Genomic DNA, 26,520 nt, shown 5'->3' on the forward strand with positions numbered 1-26,520 from the left:
CATGGGTGTTTTGGTTTAGAATGTTTGGTTGCACTGGGGTTGACCTGGTTGGGGGGCTTCTATAGGAAGTTGTGAGGGAGGCTGTATTTGATCTTCTTCCTGGGTTTGGGATCTCCTGTCTGTCTCCTCCATCCCCTCTCTTTCCTCCTTTCACCTTTGTACCATCTCTCTCAGTTTCTGCCTTTCTTCTCGTGTTCTGTCGCAGTCGAGATACACCTTCCTGTATGCCGGCATGTCCCTTAATCTTGCTTTCTCCTGCAGGATCCTGTTCCGAGTCAATTCTGCCTTGAAAGTGTGGCTTGTGTGTGTGTGTGTGTGTGTGTGTGTGTGTGTGTGTGTGTGTGTGTGTGTGTGTGTGAGTGTGTGTGTGTGTGTGTGTGTGTGTGTGTGTGTCTGTGTCTGTGTGTGTGTGAGTATGTGTTTATTTCTGTGCCTGTATGTGTGTACGCCTGTATGGGTGCTGGTGTCCTGTGTGTAATTTTTGCGTGTGTGAATGTGTGCTCACGTGTATACTCACCTATATGTGGTTGCAGAGGTTGAGTCAGAATTCTTGGCCCTGTCTCCTCACGCATCACCCTTAAGGGTGATGCGTGAGGAATTTCTCGCGCGGACATGTTAATTTTGCGAAAAAAATATGATTTTGTGTTTTGTTTACAGAAAAATAGTGTATGTATCTGGCAACATTTTGGTGCAAACCCCATCGTAATACGATGTTTCTAAAGCAAATTATAGGTACTTGAAACATGTCAGGTGACGACCCGCCTGGTAAATATATGCGTAAGTGTGAAGTGAATTTTTTATATATTTTTTGTTTGTTTTTTAATTTATGTCTATTTTTCTTTCTAATACACTAAATTTGCCACTTAATATCATTACAATGTGGAAGGAGCTTATATCAGAGGTGGGAGGAGCTTCCATGATGGTGCAACAACCCGTTGCCGATGACGCCATTATTACTAATGTCTTTTCTCTGCTTATATCATTTATTCAGTAATGATAATATGCATAAAATAACTTGGATAAACACATAAGAAAGCCAGCCAAAATAATATTATTTGTATATTATACCCAGAAGGTGGTGGCTGACCTTGATGAAATTATTACGCCAGTTCCTGACTACAAGAAAAGTGTTTTCTATGTTACCTCTGGTAGCACTACAGAAAACATTACTTTTGCATGGGAAACAATAAGAAATCACATATAATGTATAAATATACCCAAAGTATCACGATTTTCGTGATTTTTTTTTTAATTTCTTGACGTAATTAGCTAGTCCGCGCTTTTACCCGAATATTTGGAAAGTAAGAGTTGGCCTATTGCTTGAAGGTGAGCCATTATTAATGATTATATTGGAATGATTTTCACAGACAATTTAAAACAAAGTCTGTTTGAAATTATGAAATTATACTTTTTGGAATGTCTCATATATTTTTTGATTTTGTGAGGGGGTAAAAGGTAGATATTTTGGTGAATGTCAAAAAGCGTATCAAATGTATTTTTTTTCATCATGATAATAAGGTATATTAGATGAATTGCATACACCAAAAATTCATTTTAAACGTATTCTAACAGTTGGGATTGTCGGAAGGGTCACTCGGAGTGCCAATTTGTCATGCCTTGCTGTCATATGTCAGAATCAGTAAATATTTTTTTCCCCTGTTGTTTGTTGGCCAATTTTATTGAAACTTTGTCATTGTGGAAGCTTATTCGGTCCTAAAGTTCCACAAGGCAGATACGTCATATGAAGGCCCTAATATTCCACGGAAAGGCCGTCTGAGTTCTGCTGACCCTCACATCTTGGGGTGAGTATAACACCAGGTACATCTCCTGAAGCGCACATCAACCAAATAACTGCTGCAGCTTATGGGCGCCTAGCAAACCTCAGAACAGCATTCCGACATCTAAATAAGGAATTGTTCAGGACCCTGTACACCGTGTACGTTAGGCCCATATTGGAGTATGCGGCACCAGTTTGGAATCCACACCTAGCCAAGCACGTAAAGAAACTAGAGAAAGTGCAAAGGTTTACAACAAGACTAGTTCCAGAGCTAAGAGGTATGTCCTACGAGGAGAGGTTAAGGGAAATCAACCTGACGACACTGGAGGGCAGGAGAGATAAGGGAGACATGATAACGACACACATAATACCGAGAGGAATTGACAAGGTGGACAAAGACAGAATGTTCCAGAGATAGGACACAGCAACAAGGGGACACAGTTGGAAGTTGAAGACACAGATGAATCACAGGGATGTTAGGAAGTATTTCTTCAGCCACAGAGTAGTCAGGAAGTGGAATAGTTTGGGAAGCAATGTAGTGGAGGCAGGATCCATACATAGCTTTAAGCAGAGGTATGATAAAGCTCACGGTTCAGGGAGAGTGACCTAGTAGCGACCAGCGAAGAGGCGGGGCCAGGAGCTTGGGATCGACCCCTGCAGCCTCAACTAGGTGAGTACATCTGCCCAAAACACATACATACACCCGGGTTGGCAAATGTGGTTGGAAGGTACATTTTAATTGATTGATTTACCCTTCGAGGAATTCAAGGAAGGGGTAGGTAGTGTGTACTCTTAGTAAACTAATATTAGGACTATTGAGCCAACTGTAGATAATAATAATGTAGACCTAAGACCTTAACTTAAGTAGTAATAGGCCAGTAATATAGGCAAACACTAGGTTATATCAGCTAGGGAGAACTGGCAGCCCAAGTTTAAACGACGAGGCATGGGGTTTTGAGACCACAGTGCCTTCTTCTTTGTCAAAACTCCGAACGAGGCACACCGCCGTGAACATCAGGGCGGCGCCCCACGTGTCTACACATACTAGGCCCTGGGGAAATCTGGTGGAGGCACCTCGAAGTACCGTAGATGACCTCCTCCGTCAGGCCCATGCAGTTAGACGAGACCTCCCTTTCTTTCTCAGTATTCTGGCCAGTTTCTAGGAGAAATTGCGATTGAGTTGAACTGTGGGTCTTTGTGCAGTTGGACGGCCAATGACCAGTACGTATCAGTGTCCCCTCATTGTTAAAGAAGCTAGTGTCACTTCCTGCATAGTTATACTAAGAGATACACACCCCCTTGGAAACTGGAATTTCTGAGAAGCAAACAGATCACTAATACCGATTGAATTTTGCAGGAATTAAGGTTCCTGGTTGCATGTGGTTCTGAGGGAAAGTCCAGAGGGGCTAAAGCTTAGGGAGGGTGAAGACCGGGATAAATTCTCCAACACCAAGTAAGTTAGTCTTTTATACGTGCATGCAGGCGAGATTTCTTGCAACTTCAGTCATTTATGGAGATGTGTCCTATAAGCCACTTGTGAGGCTGAGGTACCAGCCTCAGGGCTCGGTGTCAACAGAGCTTGCTAGGGTAGACAACTCACATGGAGGCAGTCCAGACAAATTTCCACAGTCATATTCATTTACATATGCACTTCTAAATGTACACCAAAAATAAAAGAAATCGGTTGAAAAATAAAGATTTTGACCGAAAATCCCAACACCTTGAAGTGAGGTTTCCAGCTTTTGATCCCCTAGCCTGTGGTCTGTTTGAGGTCTTCTTCGTCTTTCTCCATGCTTCATGAGGTTAAACTGCATGAGCCATTTGTCGGACCAGGCTTGCAGCTTGTTTAGGTCCCCTTTGTAATTGTAACTGATCCTCATCCGACTGTATTCTCATTAGTTTCATATCAGCGAACAGACACCTCTGAATCTATTCCTTCCATCATATCTTCACAAATACAAGAAATAACATGACTGACGCTTGTATAACCCCACTCGACAAGTGCGCCAATCTGATACCTCATCACCTACAAACACTGAAGATTGAGACACTTATGCAGCATATGGGAATCTTTATTCAGGCCTCCGCCTGCTTCACCTCACCTCACTACAGTTTATAAGCCAAGTCTACGGCCCTATGCTGTACATTCTACAAGATTGATGGACTGAACACATCGACTCCAGGCTGAGAGACTGATTACCTCATTCTCCTCCTCTCCTTACTCCTTCCTCTTTGTATTGGACTGATGAATCCAGTGTGTGGCGAAACGTTTCCTGAATAAAGATTCCCATATGCTGCATAAGTGTCTCAATCTTCAACTTGTCGGTTTTTCAAACCATTCATCACAACTGTCAGACACTGCAGCATCATGGGATCTTGTTACAAAGAATTCTTCAACACTTGTTCAACCTTTGGACGAAGACCTACTTCGACTAGTGGATGGTACCACTATGACCCCGCCTCCGCCTGCTTCACCTCACCTCACTACAGTATATAAGCCACGTCTACGGCCCTATGCTGTACATTCTACAAGAGTGATGGACTGAACACATCGACTCCAGGCTGAGGGACTGATTACCTCATTCTCCTCCTCTCCTTACGCCTTCCTCTTTGTATTGGACTGATGAAGCCAGTGTGTGGCGAAACGTTTCCTGAATAAAGATTCCCATATGCTGCATAAGTGTCTCAATCTTCAACTTGTCGGTTTTTCAAACCATTCATCACAACCTACAAACACTCATTGTTTCCTTCCTGTCAGGTATTCCATGATCCATTGCAGTGCTTTCCCTACTATTCTTGCCTGTTCCTCTAGTTTTTGAAGCAGTCTCTTGTGTGGTACTAGTTGAAAGACTTCCTACAGCCCAAAAAACATGCAATCTGCCAATCCCTATCTCTCTCTCCTGTTCTATTTCTGTTACCTTGTCTTAGAACTCAAGTAGATTTGTGAACAGGATTTCCCATCCCTGATTCCGTGCCGTCAGGCATAAGCCTAATCTTTTCTATGTGCTCTACCACTGTTCTCCTGTCAATGTTCTCCATGACTTTACATACTATACATGTCATTGACACTGGTCTGTAGTTTAATGCTGCATATCTGTCTCCTTTCTTAAAAATTGTGTTTACTCAGCCCTGTCAAACCTTAGAAAGCATTTGACAATGCTGGTTGTTCCTTACGGAAAGAAAATATAAAATTCAATAACAATAAAATAATCAATTTTATTATAATAAACAACAGTCATTAATATAAAACAATTAAACCTGAAATTAATCCTACTTTAAGAAAAACTAAAATATATAAATAATTACTAATTCAAAGCTAATTTATTCACAGGTGTCGTGGGGTATAGAAGATAAGATAAGATAAGATAAGATTTCGTTCGGATTTTTAACCCCGGAGGGTTAGCCACCCAGGATAACCCAAGAAAGTCAGTGCGTCATCGAGCACTGTCTAACTTATTTCCATTGGGGTCCTTAATCTTGTCCCCCAGGATGCGACCCACACCAGTCGACTAACACCCAGGTACCTATTTGCTGCTAGGTGAACAGGACAACAGGTGTAAGGAATGGTGCCGTGCCAATGTTCTGGATCTCAAGCCGATGTTTATTGGGGGGGAGAGGGGATTACAGCTGGTCATAAGATAAGATAAGAGATAAGATTTTCTTCGGATTTTTAACCCCGGAGGGTTAGCCACCCAGGATAACCCAGGAAAGTCAGTGTGCCATCGAGGACTGTCTGTATTATTTCCAGGATGCGACCCACAGCAGTCGCCTAACACCCTAGTACCTATTTGCTACTAGGTGAACATGACAACAGGTATAAGAAAACACGTCGAAATGTTTCTACTCCACTGGGAATCGAACCCGACAGGCCACAAATGATGGTGGTCCCTAACACGCTTGTATATTCTGCCGAGGAAAGGTGGACTGATCCTCTGATAGCCACATTGTTGATGCTGAGTAGCCCATCAAGAAACCAGAAACGCTGGTGTAATTACAACTGGGAGAATGTTGTGTAGCTGGCTAGGTGGTCTGCCACGTGTGGAAGGGTAGTGCCAGACCAGTGTCAGGTAGAAAGGTGTAGCGACGTCTCTTGATCCTTAATCAATACTCCCTTAACTTTATCTCTGCATGTGTCGGATGACCCGAGCCGAAAATCAAGGCTAAAATGCGGAAGAGAAACAATTCAGTTACACAGCTCGATAAATTACTCACACGATAGGCGTGAGGCCTTTAAAATAAATGGTGAGGATTAAACAACGTAACTGAAAATTCAAATCAAGGCAGGAGAACTTTTCCCCCACAGACTAGATTTGCTGTTTTCCATACCTTAAGCAGTTGCCATGTTTCGAGAGATTTATTGAAGATTGATGCTAGAGGCCAACACCATTTTTTTGCTCCCTCTCTCAGGACCCACGTATATATGTTAACTGAGCTCACCGCCTTCGAGGTATCTAGTTCACCTAGCAGTTTCTTCACCTACACCTTGGTTATGCGAAGTGTGTCCAGCACTTGCTGATGCACTCCTCCACTTCTATTTGCTGGAAGTATTCCTCTTTCATCTGTGAATAATTCTCTAAATCTTATGCTAAGCTCTTCACATCTTTGTCACTGTGTGAGTTCCCCTCCTACCTTCCTCTGCCTGATTACTGGTCCTTGACTGTTGTTTTCCTCCTGATTTGACTCTATAACACTTTGGGTCAGATTTGGCTTTTGTTGGTATATGATTCTTGTATTGAATCTAGGCATCTCTTCTTATCTATGAATATTCATTTCTGGTTCTTCTGCTTATCTCCTTGTTTTCTCGAGTCCTTTGCCTTCTATACCTTTTCCTTGCTCTAGCACACTTGGCTTTGGCCTTTTTACACCTCAGGGTAAACCATGGGCTCATTCTGGTCTTTTATTGTTTTCTGTTACCCCTTGGTATGAACTTCTTTGCTTACCTGCACTTTGTTATTAGAAACTCAGGATGTGATCACTAGCGCCAATGGGTTTCTCATGTGTAATATCCCATGTCTGAACTGTCCAAGGTGAATACGAGGTACAGCCTTGCTGGTACAGCATCTCCTCTTCTCACTCTCTGGTTGTATTTTTAACATATTGGTGCATAAAGTTTTCCAATACTGACTCCAGCATATTAGCCATCCATGTTTCTGGTTCCCCATGTGGCTCCTTGTGGCTGATATCCCCAATGACAAGTAACTTTGCCCTACCCACGTGGGACCTTTTGGCCACCTAAGCTAGAGTATAGACGATTGCTCAATTGCTCTTATCGTATTATTGTTTTGGTCTCTTGCTGTTCAGTGACGGGTTATACATCACTGCTATCATCACCTTTGGACTCACAGTCTGAAGTATTCCTACTATAAAGCCATCTGCTTCTCCTCTGTCCATTTCTCCCACGTCTTCAAAACTCCACTTTTTTTGATGAGCTGTGCAATTCCTTCTCTACCCTATGCTCCTTCTGTCTTCCTCAGGATGTGATATCCAGTTGGAAAAAATTGCATATGTTATTATCCCCATGAGCTTTGTCTCTGTGAGTGGTATGATGTCCATGGATGCCCCAATTATCCATTCATGCCTCTCTTCACTCTTATTTGATATTCCATCTATGTTGGTGTATCATACCTTCAGCTTTCTTTCCAGTACTGAATTCCTGGAGATAGGAGGGAATGGTATGGACTTGGGATCTGGAAGGCAGGGCGGGATATTATGAAAGGTTGTTGTAATGGTGGTAATAATGCTGGGAGAGGCTGGGGTTGGGGTTGTGAAGTGTGGCTTGTTTCTGGTTATTGTGTTGGTTTGTATGGGGTGGTAGGGGTTGAGGGAATCCTGAAAACTTTTGTGTATGGTGTTCCCCTGAATCTGAGGTTTCCTGTCAGTTGATGCTTGCTCTGTCTCTCTTTTCTTTCACTGGTGTCTTCTTACCCTTAATCTTAGTTGTTTTCATTCTTTCGTGTTCTATTGTGGTTAGGGTACACTCACAGATATTCTCAAAAGTCTTTTTCACTGGCTTCTGTTGTAGGATCTTATTCCATACGATTTCTGACCTGAATGTCAATTTGACGAAACAATTTTTTTCCCTTGAATTCCCCCCCTCATAGTTTGTTCCTTCAGCCTCCTGAAATCAGTGCATAAATATTGACCTCTCCCTCTCTTCCCGTTTCTTTTCCTTCCATATCTCTGAATCAGATTTAAGCATCTCTTTTGTTGTTTCACTTATCATCTGCTGGAAACCCCGGTGGCCTGATATCACTTCTGCAAGGGACTTCTTAGCACTTTCCCCTCCTTCAGTCCTCTTGCTGTCATCTGATAGTCCTGCATCCATCGCCTTGCTCCTTTCGGTCCTCGTTATTATATCCTGCTTCAGCACACTACTCTATTTGCCGGAGTACAACATGAAGCCGGTATCCCCCTACTTGCAGGGGAGACGTCATACAGAACGCACTACTATACTTGCAGAGGTTCAACATAATGCAGCCACCACTACTTGAAAGCGTATAATAAAAATTAGCCACTGCTCTATTTGCAGGGGATAAAACGTAATGAAGCCATCCATCATCTTGCAGGACCAGAAACATAAGGAAACTATTACCCTTCTTACAGACACTTCTTTATCACAGAGTAGCAATATAAAACATGCCACCTCTCTGCTTCCAGAGGAACAATGAAAGGAAGCCACCACGCTACTCGCAGAGTTACAACATAAGATACCACCACATTTCTTGCAGAGGGTAAGGCATAAGACCACCAACACTACCTGCAGAGGCTCAATAAAAAAAGCCACCACTGTACTTGTATTAAGTACAACATAAGTAAGCCACCACTCTGCTTGAAGGGAGCATATATCCCAGGCACCAGAATACTTGTTGGGTGTGTAACGTAAAGCACCCATCTGTTATGTCTCTTGCAGAGGCATAACATAACTCTACTTGCATGAAGGTAATACGAGAAGATACAGATTTAAACAGCTATTATTTTAATTGCAGAATGGGGGAACAACATGAAGCTGTCTCCACTCTTCTAGCAAGAGGACAATGTTTGAGCTATGGCGTAAAACAACTCTACATACAAAAGGCAAAACTATTGGCAGTCTTCACCCCTTGAAAGCGGTGAAGGCTGCATTACACTTGGTGGAAGCACAGATAAAGGCAGTCGGTGTTCTAGTTCCAGAAGGAACAACATAAACCAGCCTGTACTCTGCTTGAAGATGGTACAACATAAGACAGCCACCACTCTGCTTGAAGATGGTACAACATAAGACAGCCACCACTCTGCTTGAAGATGGTACAACATAAGACAGCCAACACTCTGCTTGAAGATGGTACAACATAAGACAGCCAACACTCTGCTTGAAGATGGTACAACATAAGACAGCCAACACTCTGCTTGCAGAAAGGGCACAGCAGAAAGCATTCATTATTCTAATTACATGTATCATCCATCACTATTTCCAGGAAGAGCAGCGTACGACAGCCATTACTCTACTGGCAGGGGTACAATATGAATCAGTTACCAATATACTTGTGGAGGTACAAAATAATGCAGAAACTTCTCTACTTACAAGGAAAAAGGGAAGGTACAACAAATGACTGCCAGTTCTCAATCTAGAGTGGAATAACATAATTTATCCACCATTCTTCCTGCAGTGGTACAAATTATGGCCGTCACAACACTGTGGGAGGGTAGGTAGCTACTACTCTACCAGTAGGGTTACATTAGGTTGCCATAAATATACTTGCAGAGATGCACGAAAAGGCAGCAATTACTTTATTTTTTACACGGGGTACAATGCCTTCACTCTACCTGCAGAGAGATACAGTAAATCATAAGACTACTTGCTCTGCCATGTTGGCAGTCACTTCTGTCAGCTGTCACTACTCTTCTAACAGTGAGGTACAATATTAGGTTGCCACCAATGTTCTTAAAGGGTATTACCTAAAGGTACACAGGTGAAAGTAGTGTAACTTTCTATTGTTTCGAAGCTTCGCTCAAAAGGAGCTTTGTAACGGGTCACGGCTTGACAAAGCTCTTGGAGAGCGAAACGTTACCACAATAAAATGACACTTTAATTACACATGTGTCCTTTTACCCAACATGTCGGTAATTCTACATTATTTCTTAGGTTACGTTCATCATTAGGTAACCGCCGTTGTTCTAGCAGGATGTACAACTTAAGGCAGCCACCACTGGGAACTACAATATGAGGTTGATACCAATGTTCTGGAAGACAAAACAGCATAAGACACTCCCCATTGTTCTTCCCGGGGATATATTAAATATGCATTACCAACATAGAATAGCGATGTTGGTAAACGTAGCTGAAGATAACATCAGGTAATATAAGTACAAGCAATAGAGTAGTGTCTGTTCTAATAGGTAAATAATTCACAGGTTAAAGAATATCAGTGTAATTGGAAAGCGTAATAATACAACAACAGAGAAATAAAAACTATCATTCTTCAATACGATGTCATTAATTATAAAGTCATCCACGACTTTGATACATCAGCATCGTTTATTAATCTCAGTGCCATGATGATTCTAGCATCAGCTGTTAATAAAGAGCTGATAAAATTCTTCAAAGCAGTTAATGTTACTTTGAGCACTAACATGAAGACTGGACCTCCTAGCGGCACTCAGTGGCAGGTGGCAGCGTGTAGCTCTGTAAAGAGAAGAAATACCAAGTTTAGCATTTTATGTGGTAGAGTTAACATGAACAGACAAATTACACTTTATGCACCTGCGCAGGTGGACAAAACTAGCAGTTTCCTTTACATATGATATACAAAACAAGCTGATATGTAAGACATGTGCAACGCTTGGCGTCTTTATTGACAAAAAATTTGTGCTGCAAACTATATCTTGAACATAGAGATGAATTAGAGTCCATCAACCGTGTTGTAAGATAATTAGTTTCTTACTTAAGAGACCGATTGTCTTTTAATAAGTCATAAAGAATAATTAACTCATATTACCTCTACACTTCTTCAACTCTCCTGATTGTAATTCATCTTTGTATTCGAGTCATGAAGCTTGTAGTGCAGGTGAAAAACTTTAGCAAATAAAAATACTCATCAATTTGCTGATAATATATATCATATATACATGTATCATGAATATATTATGCATTTTTTTATTATTAACACATCTGCCATTTCCAACCGAGGCAGGTTTACCCGAGAAAAGAAGAAACACTCTCATCATCACTCACCCTATCACTGTATTGTCAGAGGTGTGTCTACACTACAGTTTAAAAACTCTTCCCTCAGAGAACAGGCACTGTACCTTCTACCTCCAGGACTCAAGTCCGGCTAACCGGCTTTCTTGAACCCCATCATAAATCTTACTTTGCTCAAACTCCTACAGCACGTCCAGTCATAAAAAAACATATGTCTCCACTCTCACTCGCTCACGCAAACCTGCTGGAAGTCTAAGCCCCTAGCACACAAAACCACCTTTACCCCCTCCCTCCAACCTTTCCTAGGACGAACTGTATGTCAAAACAGGTTTGTTTCAAGACTAGACATTGTCTGCATCGCTCTTGGGCCGTGTAGACCTCCTGCGCAAACGCACTTCGGTTCCCTGACTGCAGTAGTGGGAGGTGGTGCTTGTCGCGCCTCTGTCGTCAGCTCAGGAGAACTACCATTAGTCAACATGGCGTTCAGTTATAGACGCAGGATCAACACTGTCGGCGTTGAACTTCTCAGTGGGGCAGTAACGCCAGCTTCAGCCCAGGTATTACTACCTAAAATCATCAGAGACACGTATGGCATTCAGGATGGCGAGTTGTACGGAGTAGCACTGAACGGAGCATGTAGATTTTTTGTGAAACTGCTCTCAGCAACGGTTTACGAGTCGTTGGTCAACCGTTTTCAGGACGTAAGTCTTGACCAGCTGTGCGTGTGAGGATGATCGATGTATCCAGACATTATACATGGATTAAACTGTGTAATGTCCCCTTTGAGGCTGATGAGACAGATATCAGAAAAGTTTTTGAGGAATACGGAACTGTTCATTTGGCCCAGGTTGGTAAGTGGGTAACGGGTGCCTACACAGGTCTGCCGGAGGGCACTTTTAACCTAAAAATGACATTGCGACACCCCATACCGTCTTACGTGTACCTAAAGGAATTCAGGACACAGGTCATGGTGTCGTACGCCTGGCAAAGGCGTACATGCCGACTATGTGGGGAATATGATCACATAGCGGCGGAGTGTGGGAAGCGGCAACGAGCTCCTGGCTCAGGGGCGGACACATCCGCTTCTATACCGGGGGAAGCAGGTGATGATCAACGACGTGAAGGAGGGCGTGGTCGTCTATGGAGCGAGATAGTGGATGAGGCGCATAAGGCTGGGGGAGAGGGTGAGGCCCTTGACCAGTTACCTGGCCCAGAGACACTTCCAGTGGATCGGGTTGAGCAAAAAGTACAGGAGGAAGTGTTGGAAATTGAGGAGGAATTAGCCGAGGTTCTGAAGTCCTTGTCACCGCCTGAGGAGGTGGCTGCTCCTGGAAAGGTGGTAGAAGACGAGTTGAAGGCTGTGGTGCATCAACAACAGAACTATTCGGACGACGGAAGTGACAGCGTGACTGAGGTGTCACCAAGATCATTGCCACTGTGTACAGTGGAGGTTGAGGTACATTGTGAGGTATCCCCAGACCAAGCCATGGAGGATGCGCCTGTCACAAGAAAGAGAGCCGCTGCGTCGGATTCAGATGATGTCCTAACGCCAGCGCAGCGGACTGGGAAGCAAATATGGGTAGAAGGTGAAAGTAGTAGTGGCCATGACAGTAGGCACCGAAAGAAGGGGGGGAGGGAGAGAGGGAAGTGTGCAGGTGACAAGTGGTCCCACATGTTCTGGTGCCCATCGGAAGAGTGAAGAGAGGAGGCAGGGGTGGAAACTTTAATAGGCCTCCGGTGTATGACAGTAAACGTTAATGGTTTGTGTAATAGTGTAAAGAGAGAATGGTTTCGAATGTTTCTGAATAAATTTAGAGTGGATGTTGTGTTCCTTCAGGAGCATAATTTTAAGGAGGGTAGGGAGTTGGAGATGGAGGGGTTTCGGGTGGTAACCCTGCCATCTGCCCGTTTGAAAGGAGGGGTGGGTATATTAATTAGGGAGGCGAGCCCGTTTGTTTTGCAGAGAAGTGAGGGGGGAGGGGGGAGGGTGTTGCGCGTAGATGGTTTGTGGATGGGAAAACGTGTGGCCTTTATTAACGTATATGCGCCTGCTGAGAATAACGTACAGGTGAAGCAGGAGTTTGTGTGTAAAGACCTTGTGTTTTTTTCCGTGCATTACCGGAGGTGGCAATAGTAGGAGGTGATTGGAACTGCGTCATTAGGAGGGCTGATGTGGAACCGAAAGGGGCAGGTTATGCGTCAGTGGCCCTACGAGATTTATTGAGGGATATTAGGTTAAGGGACGCATTCGAGGGGGGGGGGCGTGGGAGACAGAGCATACATTTGTTTGGAGAGGGTATGCAGCGAGGTTAGATAGAGTGTATCTTTCTCACGGGGTTGTAGTGAGATCTTTCAAAACTGTAGAAGTAGCATGGTCGGATCATAGAGCAGTGTTGGTGGAGGTTGGGTGGGAGGCGCTTGCAGAAATATACAGGAGTTACTGGAAATTAAATATAAGTGCATTGAGTGATGAGGAGGGGTTAGCGGGATTTTCTGTCCTATGGAAGGAGCTTAGCGAGGAGGCACAGGGAGTGGAAGATGTCGTACAATGGTGGGATTGTGTAGCCAAGGAAAGGATTAGGAAATATTATGTGGGGGTGGGCAAACGTATAAATGATTTAAAATATGGCCTTTCAAATTATTTAGAGGACAGGTTAAGGGGCTATTATGGGAAGAGGGCTGTGGGGGCAACTATCCTATGGATGAAATTGTCGAGGTCAAGGGGAGACTGAGGGAGTTACAAAATGAGAGGTTTCAAGCGGTAAGGGTGCAGGCAGGGGTAGAGGAGGTGCTTTGGGGAGACAAGCCATCGGCGTGTGTGTTGCGACGTCAAAAACAAAGACAGCAGGTTACAGCTATTCCGAGGTTAAAGGTACATGAGATGGCGGGGGGTTATAGAATGGGTCAGGAGATACTAATTACGAAAGGAATGTGTGCATATGCAGATAAATGGTATGAAGGGTATTGGACAAGTGGGAAGGTGGGGAATGTGGATTCAGAGAAGGTGTGTGAGTATGTGACGTGTAATTTAGGGAATAGTGATAGAAAGGCTTTAGGGGGGGTAATAACTGAAGAGGAAATAGAGTTGGCTTTAAGGGGAATGAGGAAGGGCAAAGCACCGGGAATAGACGGTCTCCCGGCTGAATTTTACCTCCAACATTGGGAGGTGATAAGGGGATTCATGATGAAGGAGAAGGGTGTGATGGGGGACAAGCAAGCAACAGCAGTTGTAGTGTTGGTCCAGAAGGGTAAGGGGCAGCACACCCTCAAGGAGTACCGTGCCATATCTCTGTTATGTGCTGATTATAAGTTGTTCGCTAAAGTCTTGGGTAATCGGTTTAAATGTGAGGTAGGGAGAGTGGTTTCGAAAACACAGTATGGTTTGCCTGGAAGGTCGATGATTGAGGGTCATGGAATACTGAGAAGTTTTGTGGAGTCAAAAGGAGGGGGGTGGGACGGAGGGCGGCGTTGTTGTCCTTAGACTGGCAGGGGGTCTATGACAGGGTGGAAAGGGGAGCATTGGGAGCTATACTTAGGAGGCAGGGTTATGGGGAAGAAATAGTTAATTGGGTAACCACGTTGTACAATGGAGCTAAGATGAGGGTACAGATTAATGGATGCTTGGGGAGGAGATTGTAATGGGTAGGGGACTTAGGCAGGGGTGTCCCATGTCACAAATGTTGTTTGCGTGCATTCAGGACCCCTTCTATAGAATGGTTGAAAGTTGTGTATGTGACACGAGTGGAGGTGTGGGGGAGGTCGGGAAAGTGTGGCCTGGAATAATAGGATATGTAGACGATACAACAGTCCTGGTTCGAGAGGGGATGGCGTTGGGTGTTTTGGATGATGCTGTGCAACAGTTCGGAAATGCAACAGGGATGCAGGTAAATAGAGAGCAGTCAGTGATCAGGGGGTTGGGTGAGTGGGTGGAGGGGGGGGGGAGATGTAACGTTGTGAGGAAACAAACGGTGTCTTTAAAAATTTGTGGTATCACCTATAAGGATGACTTGGATGCTGCTCGAGAGGAAAACTCGAATAGATTAATGGAAAGGATTCAGGGGCGTCTGGGTGCATTGCGACCTCATCATCTGACTCTCGTGCAACGAGTGATTGTTATAAATGTATTATTGTATAGTAAGGTTTGGCACGTAGCAGCCGTGTTCCCATTAACAGGGACGGCGATTGTGGGAATTCTGAGACGAGTGTTTAACTTTTTGTGGGGTTCAAGGTGCGATTGGCTGAGGAGAGAGGTTGTAATGTTACCTGTGCGCCAGGGTGGGTTGGGGTTGATGGATCTGAGGAGGATTAAATGTGTGTTTCTTAAATGGGAGATTTTGCGCGAAGGTGAGTGGAGGGCAGCTGGGAAAAGTACATGATAGGTTGGGTAAGTTGTATGGTGGTGTGGAGTTGAGGGAATGTGAAACTGTTTCGAGGGCTTTAATGTTGGTTAGAGAACTCAGGAAAATTCGAGTAGGGGTTTTGTGTAGGCTGCTTGAAGAAAGGATTGTTGTACCAGTTGAGGGATTGTTCCCCATGTATGCATGGAAGAGTATTTGGTATAGGTTTAGCAAGTCGAAGTTAAAGCCTAGGGTAAGGGAGGTAACATATCGTTTTCTGCATGGCATACTACCGTCGGGGAAGGTACTAAGAACCAGAGGGGTAATTGTGGGCGGAAGGTGTGGAATCTGTGGGGAGGATGAGACGGCGTTCCATGCAGTATACTTTTGTGGGGGACTGGAGGGTGTTAGGTATTGGTTAAGTAGGGTTGTACAGGGGGTGGGGGTCCGAGGGGTGTCGGTTCTGCGTGCACTAAGCCTGGATGTGGGAGGGTTCGATGAGTGTGTTATAAGAGCTTTGGATTATATAATAGTGGATTATATATATATATATCGTGGGTGATGAGGGGGAGGGGGGATTGTGAGGTGCGGAGGCGGGTACTAGCGGTAACGGTTTATCGTACGATGTGTCGTAATAGAGAACTGTATGGGAGGAGGTGGGAGAAGGATTTTTCGGAAGGGTATAGAATGTTAACGTTAGGGTTTCTCATGAATCTACGACTTGGGCTGAGTGAGTAAACGGGGGGGGTTGGGGATTACATACGAGAAGGGGGAATTTCAGGGGGACACAGCGGGGTCGCCTCCTGGGGAGGGGTGAGAGTGAGGTGTATGTGGGCACAGAAGGTGTAGATGTGTGGCAGAAGTGTATGTAGCATGCAAGTGGGCACAGAAAACAAAGGTGATATCAAGTAATTACGTAGTAACGAATGGAGAATTCTGTGTTTGATGTGTCAGGGTCGTCATGACCTTCTTCATGTATTAAGTGTGAATGGTGTCAAGATTATAGGTGTAAGACCTTGAAGAGTTTTTGGGCTTATGTAGAGTGTGCGTTTATAGCCTTTATTGGGCATATTTCATGTGCGATAATCGTATCGCAATGAGAGGTTATTTAAATTATGTTGTTTGTGTTTAGTGTTGGGGTTTTTTTAGCGAGTGTACTGACTTTATTCTAGCATTATATAATGTGCTCATCCAGTTGATGAGAGATGGAGCGCTACTGACTTCCATAAATTTGTAATGCCTCGTTAAAAATTTGTAATGGGAGAGTATGGTTTAGTCTCTTACTTTATATAATGTGCTCAGGCGGTGGAAGAGGCTGTATTAATATTTAGTAATATTTATTAATATTTATTTAGTATAAGTGTGAGGCTTAGGATTTTCATTTTTTTCAATGCTTAAAGAGGGATTGTAGTGAGGCACGTATGTATGTTTTTAGGTAATTCTTATTGTATAGGGGTTAATTTTGGGAAGTGCATGTATTTTATTTTTTTTTTAACTGAGATTGTGATGTAGGTCATTCCTCTGATTATCTACTGTGAAGGTTGTGAACCTTTGTCATATGTCAGTCATAGTATGTTAACTATACAAATCTGAAAGGCTTATATAGTTTATATTTTATATAGTTTATATAGTTATATAGTTTATATTGTTTATATTATAGTAGTATGTTATATGGAAAAATTTGTGAGTGTATATGGGTAACCTCTTTTATGTCAATTACAATGTGTTGTTAAAACTTGTTAGTGTATGTTCTGTAGGATTGAGGATCCTACTGTACCCATTTTATATCTTTTTATTTAATAATAAGCTGTAAAACTTTAAATGAATAAAATAAAATAAAAAAAATTCAAGACTAGTGAACTAAACACATCATCTACAGGCTGAAAAAGCCACTTGCAGCCGATAAGTTTTTATATTAATGAGACACACATGATATATTGTCTCATTCTTCAACAATATTCCAGCCTGACACAACAGCAACAGAGAATGACTTTAACATCCTGTTGCGAACAATTGTTTAGCAGTACCAAATACAACTAGCTGGTCCAGCTCCATATACAAACATACACTGTCGCACACACGCGCGCTATATATATATATATATATATATATATATATATATATATATATATATATATATATATATATATATATATATATATATATATATATATATATATATATATATATATATATATATATATATATATATATATATATAAAGTAGTATAGTTTTCTACAGAGCAAGGAACTTCCGGTTTAGGCTTTCCACGGAGCGAGGAACTTCCGGTTTGGGCCTTCTACAGAGCGAGGACTTCCGGTTTAGGCCTTCCACTGAGCGAGGTATCCGGTCTAGGACCAGCAGCTGGAGGGTCACCTTTTCACACCTATGTGCTAATGACCATGACCTCGCCCTCGAGACTACCTCACCCTTGACCTCGCCCTCGAGACTACCTCACCCTTGACCCCCCCAACCAATACCCCCACCCACGACTCCCCCTTTGCGACCCCCGTCGCGCCGCGCGCCCGCGCGCCCGCCCGCGCGCCCCGCCCGCGCGCCCCCCCGCGCCCTTCGCGACCCCCGCGCGCGCCCGCCCGCGCGCCCGCCCGCGCCCTTCGCAACCCCCACCCGCGCCTTCTGCTGCGCCTTCTGCAGCGCCGTCCGGATCGCCCCCACGCCCCGATTTTTTTTTCTTATGATCTCCTTGGATCAAGGTTTTTGGATTCTCCCCTATGGGGTTTCGAATTTTTTTTTTGAATTTCATTTTCTTGTGCTCTCCATCTCCTCGTATCAAATTTTTGAGGTTCCCCCTCTCACTTTCACCCCATCCCAAAATTTCTCGATATTACCAAGTTTTTGGATTCCCCCCTATGGGGGTTTCGAAAGTCTCCATCTCCTCAGATCAAATTTTTAAGGTTCCCCCTCCCACTTTCACCCCCCAACCCCAAAAATTTCTCGATAATACAAGTTTTTTGGATTCCCCCCTATGGGGTTTTCGAAATTCTCCAATTCCTCGGATCAAGGTTTTTTTGGGTACCCCTCCTTTCACCCCCATCCCCAAAAAATTTCTCAATATCAAAGTCGCCATCTCCTCGGATCCCCCTCCCACTTTCACCCCCCAACCCCAAAAAATTTCTCGACAATACCATGACTCCATCTCCTCGGATCAAGTTTTTGGATCCCCCTATGGGGTTTTCGAAATTCTCCATCTCCTTGGATCAAGTTTTTTTTGGATTCCCCCCTATGGGGTTTTCGAAATTCCTCGGATCAAGTTTTTGGAATCCCCCCTCTGGGGGTAAGCATTCAAAATAGACTCCTCCTATGGGGGCATGCTTACTACAGGTCTAATGAAGGGTGTTTACTCGACGGTCAGTGACGTCACGCGATGACCCCCACACACACAGGCTGAATCATGACGACCCTTTTAGTTAATAAGGGGATATAGTACCTACATCATAGGGAAAACATTTTCACTCTTAACCCAGGTTAATCCAAATAATTTCACATTTTTGTTTCGTTAATACCCACAACAATCCAACAATTTCTTTACAACACAAGTCTAGACATTTTTTTAACTATTTCATCTCAGGTCACTCCCCACGAAGTAACCTCCTCCCCACCCTCCCGAACCCTCACACTCCAACCAACACCTCACAATTTTCACTCATAACCCCCAATTTTTCTCGTTTTAACCCTTTTAGTTCATTAAAGTTAATAAGGGGATACAGTACATCAGAAAGTCACCACAACACTTATAACCACTTTTCGATAAATTCACTAGTCACAATTTTACATATTACGAAGTTAATACGCACACACACCTCACTTTGAACACCTTCAAAACACTCTCTTAAATCATTTGAATACTCACAAAAATACCTTTATACATTTCCAAACAACACTGAAATACTCCAAAACATCATTCGAACACCCCCAAAATCACCTCTGAATACTCCCAGAACACCTTCATAAGTACTCTTGCACATCATTTGAACACCTTCATAAGTACTCTCATAATCATTTGTACACCTTCAAAAAACACCTTTGAATGCTCACATAAACACCCTTGAACACCTTCAAAACACCTTTGAATAACCTCAAAACACCTTTGAACACCTTCAAAACACCCTTGAACACCCTTGATCACCTTCAAAAAAACAACATTTGAACACACTCAAAACACCTTTGAACACCTTTGAACATTTCCAAACAACACTGAAACACTGCCAAAAACACCATTTGAGTACTCCCAAATACACCACTGAATACTAAAACACCACTGAATACACTCAAAACACCACCAAAATCACCATGAAACACTTCCAAAAAACACAATTTGAGTACTCCCAATTACACCACTGAATACTACTAAAACACTGCTGAATTCAATCAAAACACCCTTCAACACCTTCAAAACACCTTTGAACACCTTTGAACATTTCCAAAAACACTATTTGAGTACTCCCAATTACACCACTGATTACTACTAAAACACCGCTGAATTCAATCAAAACACCCTTCAACACCTTCAAACACCCTTGAACACCTTCAAAACACTCTTGAACACCTTCAAAAACACCTTTGAACATTTCCAAAACACTATTTGAGTACTCCCAATTACACCACTGATTACTACTAAAACACCGCTGAATTCAATCAAAACACCCTTCAACACCTTCAAACACCCTTGAACACCTTCAAAACACTCTTGAATACCTTCAAAAACACCTTTGAACATTTCCAATCAACACTGAAACACTTCCAAAAAACACAATTTGAGTACTCCCAATTACACCACTGAATACTACTAAAACACCGCTGAATTCAATCAAAACACCCTTCAACACCTTCAAAACACCTTTGAACACCTTCAAAACACATTTGAACACCTTCAAAACACTCTCATAATCATTTGAACACACTCAAAACACCTTTGAATAACCTCAAAACACCTTTGAACACCTTCAAAACACCTTTGAACACCTTTGAACATTTCCAAAACACTATTTGAGTACTCCCAATTACACCACTGATTACTACTAAAACACCGCTGAATTCAATCAAAACACCCTTCAACACCTTCAAACACCCTTGAACACACTCAAAACACCCTTCAACACCTTCAAAACACCTTTGAACACCTTCAAAACACCTTTGAATACATTCAAAACACTCATAATCATTTGAACACCTTCAAAAACACCTTTGAATAACCTCAAAACACCTTTGAACACCTTCAAAACACCCTTGAACACCCTTGATCACCTTCAAAAAAAACAACATTTGAACACACTCAAAACACCTTTGAACACCTTTGAACATTTCCAAACAACACTGAAACACTTCCAAAAACACCATTTGAGTACTCCCAAATACACCACTGAATACTAAAACACCACTGAATACACTCAAAACACCACCAAAATCACCATAAACTAAGATCAACACCCACATCCCACAACACCCACAACCCACAACACCCACAATTTTTTCTCGTTTTAGCCCTTTTAGTTCATTAAAGTTAATAAGGGGACACACTACATCAGAAAAAGTCCCAACAACAACCCACTTATAACATTTTTTTTCTGTATCTCTAGTTCGACAACAACACCCACAACACCCACATCCCACAACACCCATGAACATTTCCAAAACACTATTTGAGTACTCCCAATTACACCACTGATTACTACTAAAACACCGCTGAATTCAATCAAAACACCCTTCAACACCTTCAAACACCCTTGAACACACTCAAAACACCCTTCAACACCTTCAAAACACCTTTGAACACCTTCAAAACACCTTTGAACACATTCAAAACACTCTCATAATCATTTGAACACACTTAAAACACCTTTGAATAACCTCAAAACACCTTCGAACACCTTCAAAACACCCTTGAACACCCTTGATCACCTTCAAAAAAACAACATTTGAACACACTCAAAACACCTTTGAACACCTTTGAACATTTCCAAGCAACACTGAAACACTTCCAAAAACACCATTTGAGTACTCCCAAATACACCACTGAATACTAAAACACCACTGAATACACTCAAAACACCACCAAAATCACCATAAACTAAGATCAACACCCACATCCCACAACACCCACAACCCACAACACCCACAATTTTTTCTCGTTTTATCTAATTTCATCAGAAAGTCACAACACCCACACCCCCCATTTTTTTCTCGTTTTAACCCTTTTAGTTCATTAAAGTTAATAAGGGGCCACACTACATCAGAAAAAGTCACAAAAACAACCCACTTATAACGTCTTTTCGGTATCTCTAGTTCGACAACAACACCCACATCCCACATCACCCACATCCCACATCCCCCACACACACACACAGACACACACACACACATCCCTAACCTAGCCTAACCTAACTTATCCTAACCTAGCCTAACCTAACCTAACCTAACCTAACCTAACTTATCCTAACCTAGCCTAACCTAACCTAACCTTACCTAAATTATCCTAACCTAACCTAACCTAGCCTAACCTAACCTAACTTAACCTAACCTAACCTAACCGAACCTACCCTAACCTAACCTTACCTAACCTAACCTAGCCTAACCTAACCTAACCTAACTTAACCTAACCCAACCTAACCTAACCTAGCCTAACCTAACTTAACCTAACCTAACCTAACCTACCCTAACCTAACCTAACCTAACCTATCTTAACCTTACCTAACCTAACCTAGCCGAACCTATCCTAACCTAACCTAAAATATATTGGAACACTTCCAAAATACATTAGAGTACTCCAGAATTACTTTGAACGACTCCATTTTTTTTGGATATTTCCAAATTAGTTTTGAAAACTTTATCGTAAAATCGAACATTATTTTCTTGTTGGTAAAACACACTCAATGGTAGAAATATTTACTCGATTTCCGAATAGAAGCACTGTCCTCGCTCTGAGAGACTCATTGTGGGTCACCCCAACACATGGTGTAATGCGCTTCACACCCAAGGTAGAACATAACACCTGCGTCAACTCAGGACAGACAGGCGCCATGTAATGCGGGTAACATCCAAGGTAGAAAATCATCTCTTTCCAGACCAACTGTCTATCCTAACCTAACCTAACCTAACCTAATTCCTAACCTAACCTAACCTCACCTAACCGAACCTAACCTAACTCCATCAATCACCTCTATCCTAACCTAACCTAACCTAACCTAACCCAACCTAACTCCATCAAACACCTCTATCCTAACCTAACCTAACCTATCCTAACCTAACCTAACTCCATCAAACACCTCGAATACTACCTAACTTAACCTAACCTAACCTTACCTAACCTACCGAACCTAACCTAACCTAACCTAACCTATCCTAACCTGTCCCAACCTAACCTAACCTAACCTATCCTAACCTAACCTAACCTAACCTAACCTAACTTATCCTAAGCTAACCTAACCTAACTTATCCTAACCTAACCTATCCTAACCTAACCTAAACACTGACTAACTTTGAACCAACTCTGAACACCACTGATCTTCTTCAAAAAATGCTCTGCACATCATTTGAACACCTTCAAAAAAACACCATCAAACACCTCCGAATACTCCCAAAAAAACACTACTGATTACTACCAAATCACCACTGAATACTACCAATCACCGTCAAAATCACCAGAAACTAAGTTTAACATCACCATCTAACATCCTTTTTATAGAAATCCCCTCAAATCACTATAACCAAGAACTCCCTCCCCATTTGGCGCATAAAAAAAAAAAGCATGAACACAAACCTAATACGCAAACACTTAGTACATGATCACCATCAACTGAAAACATATCTTATACACACACATAATATAAGACAATCACCAACTACAATCACCCATGTTCACTTACCTCAAAATCACTAATATCACAGAAAACAATCATTTTTATAAACATTTCACACACACACACACACACACAAAAAAAATCATATTTGACAATATCTAAGCGCACTCACCTCACTACCACCAACACACGATGTCTCACCTCACAGGACCGACGAGCTCACCTCCAGTGACGTCACACTCCCATTGTGTTACTTGGTGGTTGGTAACATCACACCTAACCCCCCTTGTTTCAACCTGTTGTACCCTACATTATCTAAGAACACTATATCCAAGACGATTACCAGATTTTATGATCCCCAACACCAAGATCACAGAAAACACACATTTTTATAATTATTCACACAAAAATCACGATCACCAATTCCATATCATGTTTACCGTCATCTATCAACACTAATCACCAAGATCACCAAAAAATCTAAGATCATGCATCTCAAAACTACTATGATCACTGAAAACACTTATTTTTTAAACATTCGCACAAAAATAAGACATACACAAAAATACCACAACACTTCCACCAACATCTATAACATATCACTATCACAAAAAAAAATAATACACAAACACCCACATATTATACATTTCAATTGGAAATTTAAGACATGAGACATACACACCAAATCTAAGACATTCACCTCCAACTAAGACATACACATCACCCTTAAAACTTCCTTCCTTATTCATTCCGCATATCTCCTAGAGCTGTTTTAACCCCGACGGATCCACCACGACGTAGGAGCCAGAGTGTAGTAGGTGGTGTTGGAGTGGTGATGGTTCCTCTGGCTCCTACGTCGTGGTGGATCCGTCGGGGTTAAAACAGCTCTAGGAGATATGCGGAATGAATAAGGAAGGAAGTTTTAAGGGTGATGTGTATGTCTTAGTTGGAGGTGAATGTCTTAGATTTGGTGTGTATGTCTCATGTCTTAAATTTCCAATTGAAATGTATAATATGTGGGTGTTTGTGTATTATTTTTTTTTGTGATAGTGATATGTTATAGATGTTGGTGGAAGTGTTGTGGTATTTTTGTGTATGTCTTATTTTTGTGCGAATGTTTAAAAAATAAGTGTTTTCAGTGATCATAGTAGTTTTGAGATGCATGATCTTAGATTTTTTGGTGATCTTGGTGATTAGTGTTGATAGATGACGGTAAACATGATATGGAATTGGTGATCGTGATTTTTGTGTGAATAATTATAAAAATGTGTGTTTTCTGTGATCTTGGTGTTGGGGATCATAAAATCTGGTAATCGTCTTGGATATAGTGTTCTTAGATAATGTAGGGTACAACAGGTTGAAACAAGGGGGGTTAGGTGTGATGTTACCAACCACCAAGTAACACAATGGGAGTGTGACGTCACTGGAGGTGAGCTCGTCGGTCCTGTGAGGTGAGACATCGTGTGTTGGTGGTAGTGAGGTGAGTGCGCTTAGATATTGTCAAATATGATTTTTTTTTGTGTGTGTGTGTGTGTGTGAAATGTTTATAAAAATGATTGTTTTCTGTGATATTAGTGATTTTGAGGTAAGTGAACATGGGTGATTGTAGTTGGTGATTGTCTTATATTATGTGTGTGTATAAGATATGTTTTCAGTTGATGGTGATCATGTACTAAGTGTTTGCGTATTAGGTTTGTGTTCATGCTTTTTTTTTTATGCGCCAAATGGGGAGGGAGTTCTTGGTTATAGTGATTTGAGGGGATTTCTATAAAAAGGATGTTAGATGGTGATGTTAAACTTAGTTTCTGGTGATTTTGACGGTGATTGGTAGTATTCAGTGGTGATTTGGTAGTAATCAGTAGTGTTTTTTTGGGAGTATTCGGAGGTGTTTGATGGTGTTTTTTTGAAGGTGTTCAAATGATGTGCAGAGCATTTTTTGAAGAAGATCAGTGGTGTTCAGAGTTGGTTCAAAGTTAGTCAGTGTTTAGGTTAGGTTAGGATAGGTTAGGTTAGGATAAGTTAGGTTAGGTTAGCTTAGGATAAGTTAGGTTAGGTTAGGTTAGGTTAGGTTAGGATAGGTTAGGTTAGGTTAGGTTGGGACAGGTTAGGATAGGTTAGGTTAGGTTAGGTTAGGTTCGGTAGGTTAGGTAAGGTTAGGTTAGGTTAAGTTAGGTAGTATTCGAGGTGTTTGATGGAGTTAGGTTAGGTTAGGATAGGTTAGGTTAGGTTAGGATAGAGGTGTTTGATGGAGTTAGGTTGGGTTAGGTTAGGTTAGGTTAGGTTAGGATAGAGGTGATTGATGGAGTTAGGTTAGGTTCGGTTAGGTGAGGTTAGGTTAGGTTAGGAATTAGGTTAGGTTAGGTTAGGTTAGGATAGACAGTTGGTCTGGAAAGAGATGATTTTCTACCTTGGATGTTACCCGCATTACATGGCGCCTGTCTGTCCTGAGTTGACGCAGGTGTTATGTTCTACCTTGGGTGTGAAGCGCATTACACCATGTGTTGGGGTGACCCACAATGAGTCTCTCAGAGCGAGGACAGTGCTTCTATTCGGAAATCGAGTAAATATTTCTACCATTGAGTGTGTTTTACCAACAAGAAAATAATGTTCGATTTTACGATAAAGTTTTCAAAACTAATTTGGAAATATCCAAAAAAAATGGAGTCGTTCAAAGTAATTCTGGAGTACTCTAATGTATTTTGGAAGTGTTCCAATATATTTTAGGTTAGGTTAGGATAGGTTCGGCTAGGTTAGGTTAGGTAAGGTTAAGATAGGTTAGGTTAGGTTAGGTTAGGGTAGGTTAGGTTAGGTTAGGTTAAGTTAGGTTAGGCTAGGTTAGGTTAGGTTGGGTTAGGTTAAGTTAGGTTAGGTTAGGTTAGGCTAGGTTAGGTTAGGTAAGGTTAGGTTAGGGTAGGTTCGGTTAGGTTAGGTTAGGTTAAGTTAGGTTAGGTTAGGCTAGGTTAGGTTAGGTTAGGATAATTTAGGTAAGGTTAGGTTAGGTTAGGCTAGGTTAGGATAAGTTAGGTTAGGTTAGGTTAGGTTAGGTTAGGCTAGGTTAGGATAAGTTAGGTTAGGCTAGGTTAGGGATGTGTGTGTGTGTGTCTGTGTGTGTGTGTGGGGGATGTGGGATGTGGGTGATGTGGGATGTGGGTGTTGTTGTCGAACTAGAGATACCGAAAAGACGTTATAAGTGGGTTGTTTTTGTGACTTTTTCTGATGTAGTGTGGCCCCTTATTAACTTTAATGAACTAAAAGGGTTAAAACGAGAAAAAAATGGGGGGTGTGGGTGTTGTGACTTTCTGATGAAATTAGATAAAACGAGAAAAAATTGTGGGTGTTGTGGGTTGTGGGTGTTGTGGGATGTGGGTGTTGATCTTAGTTTATGGTGATTTTGGTGGTGTTTTGAGTGT

General features: G+C 42.1%; 1 protein-coding gene across 1 annotated transcript in view; it reads right to left on the bottom strand.

The window, feature by feature from the left end:
- Positions 1-10,169: 10,169 nt before the first annotated feature.
- Positions 10,170-26,520, bottom strand: part of LOC128705785 (alpha-2-macroglobulin-like) — a 177,135-nt gene continuing 160,784 nt past the window's right edge. Inside the window, exon 21 of the mRNA XM_070085794.1 lies at positions 10,170-10,439. Within this exon, the coding sequence (XP_069941895.1) occupies positions 10,404-10,439 (36 nt within the window). The 3' untranslated portion in view covers positions 10,170-10,403. The remainder of the gene's footprint in view (positions 10,440-26,520) is intronic.

Source organism: Cherax quadricarinatus, chromosome 1, assembly GCF_038502225.1.
Source record: "Cherax quadricarinatus isolate ZL_2023a chromosome 1, ASM3850222v1, whole genome shotgun sequence".
NCBI classification, from domain to species: Eukaryota; Metazoa; Arthropoda; class Malacostraca; order Decapoda; family Parastacidae; genus Cherax; species Cherax quadricarinatus.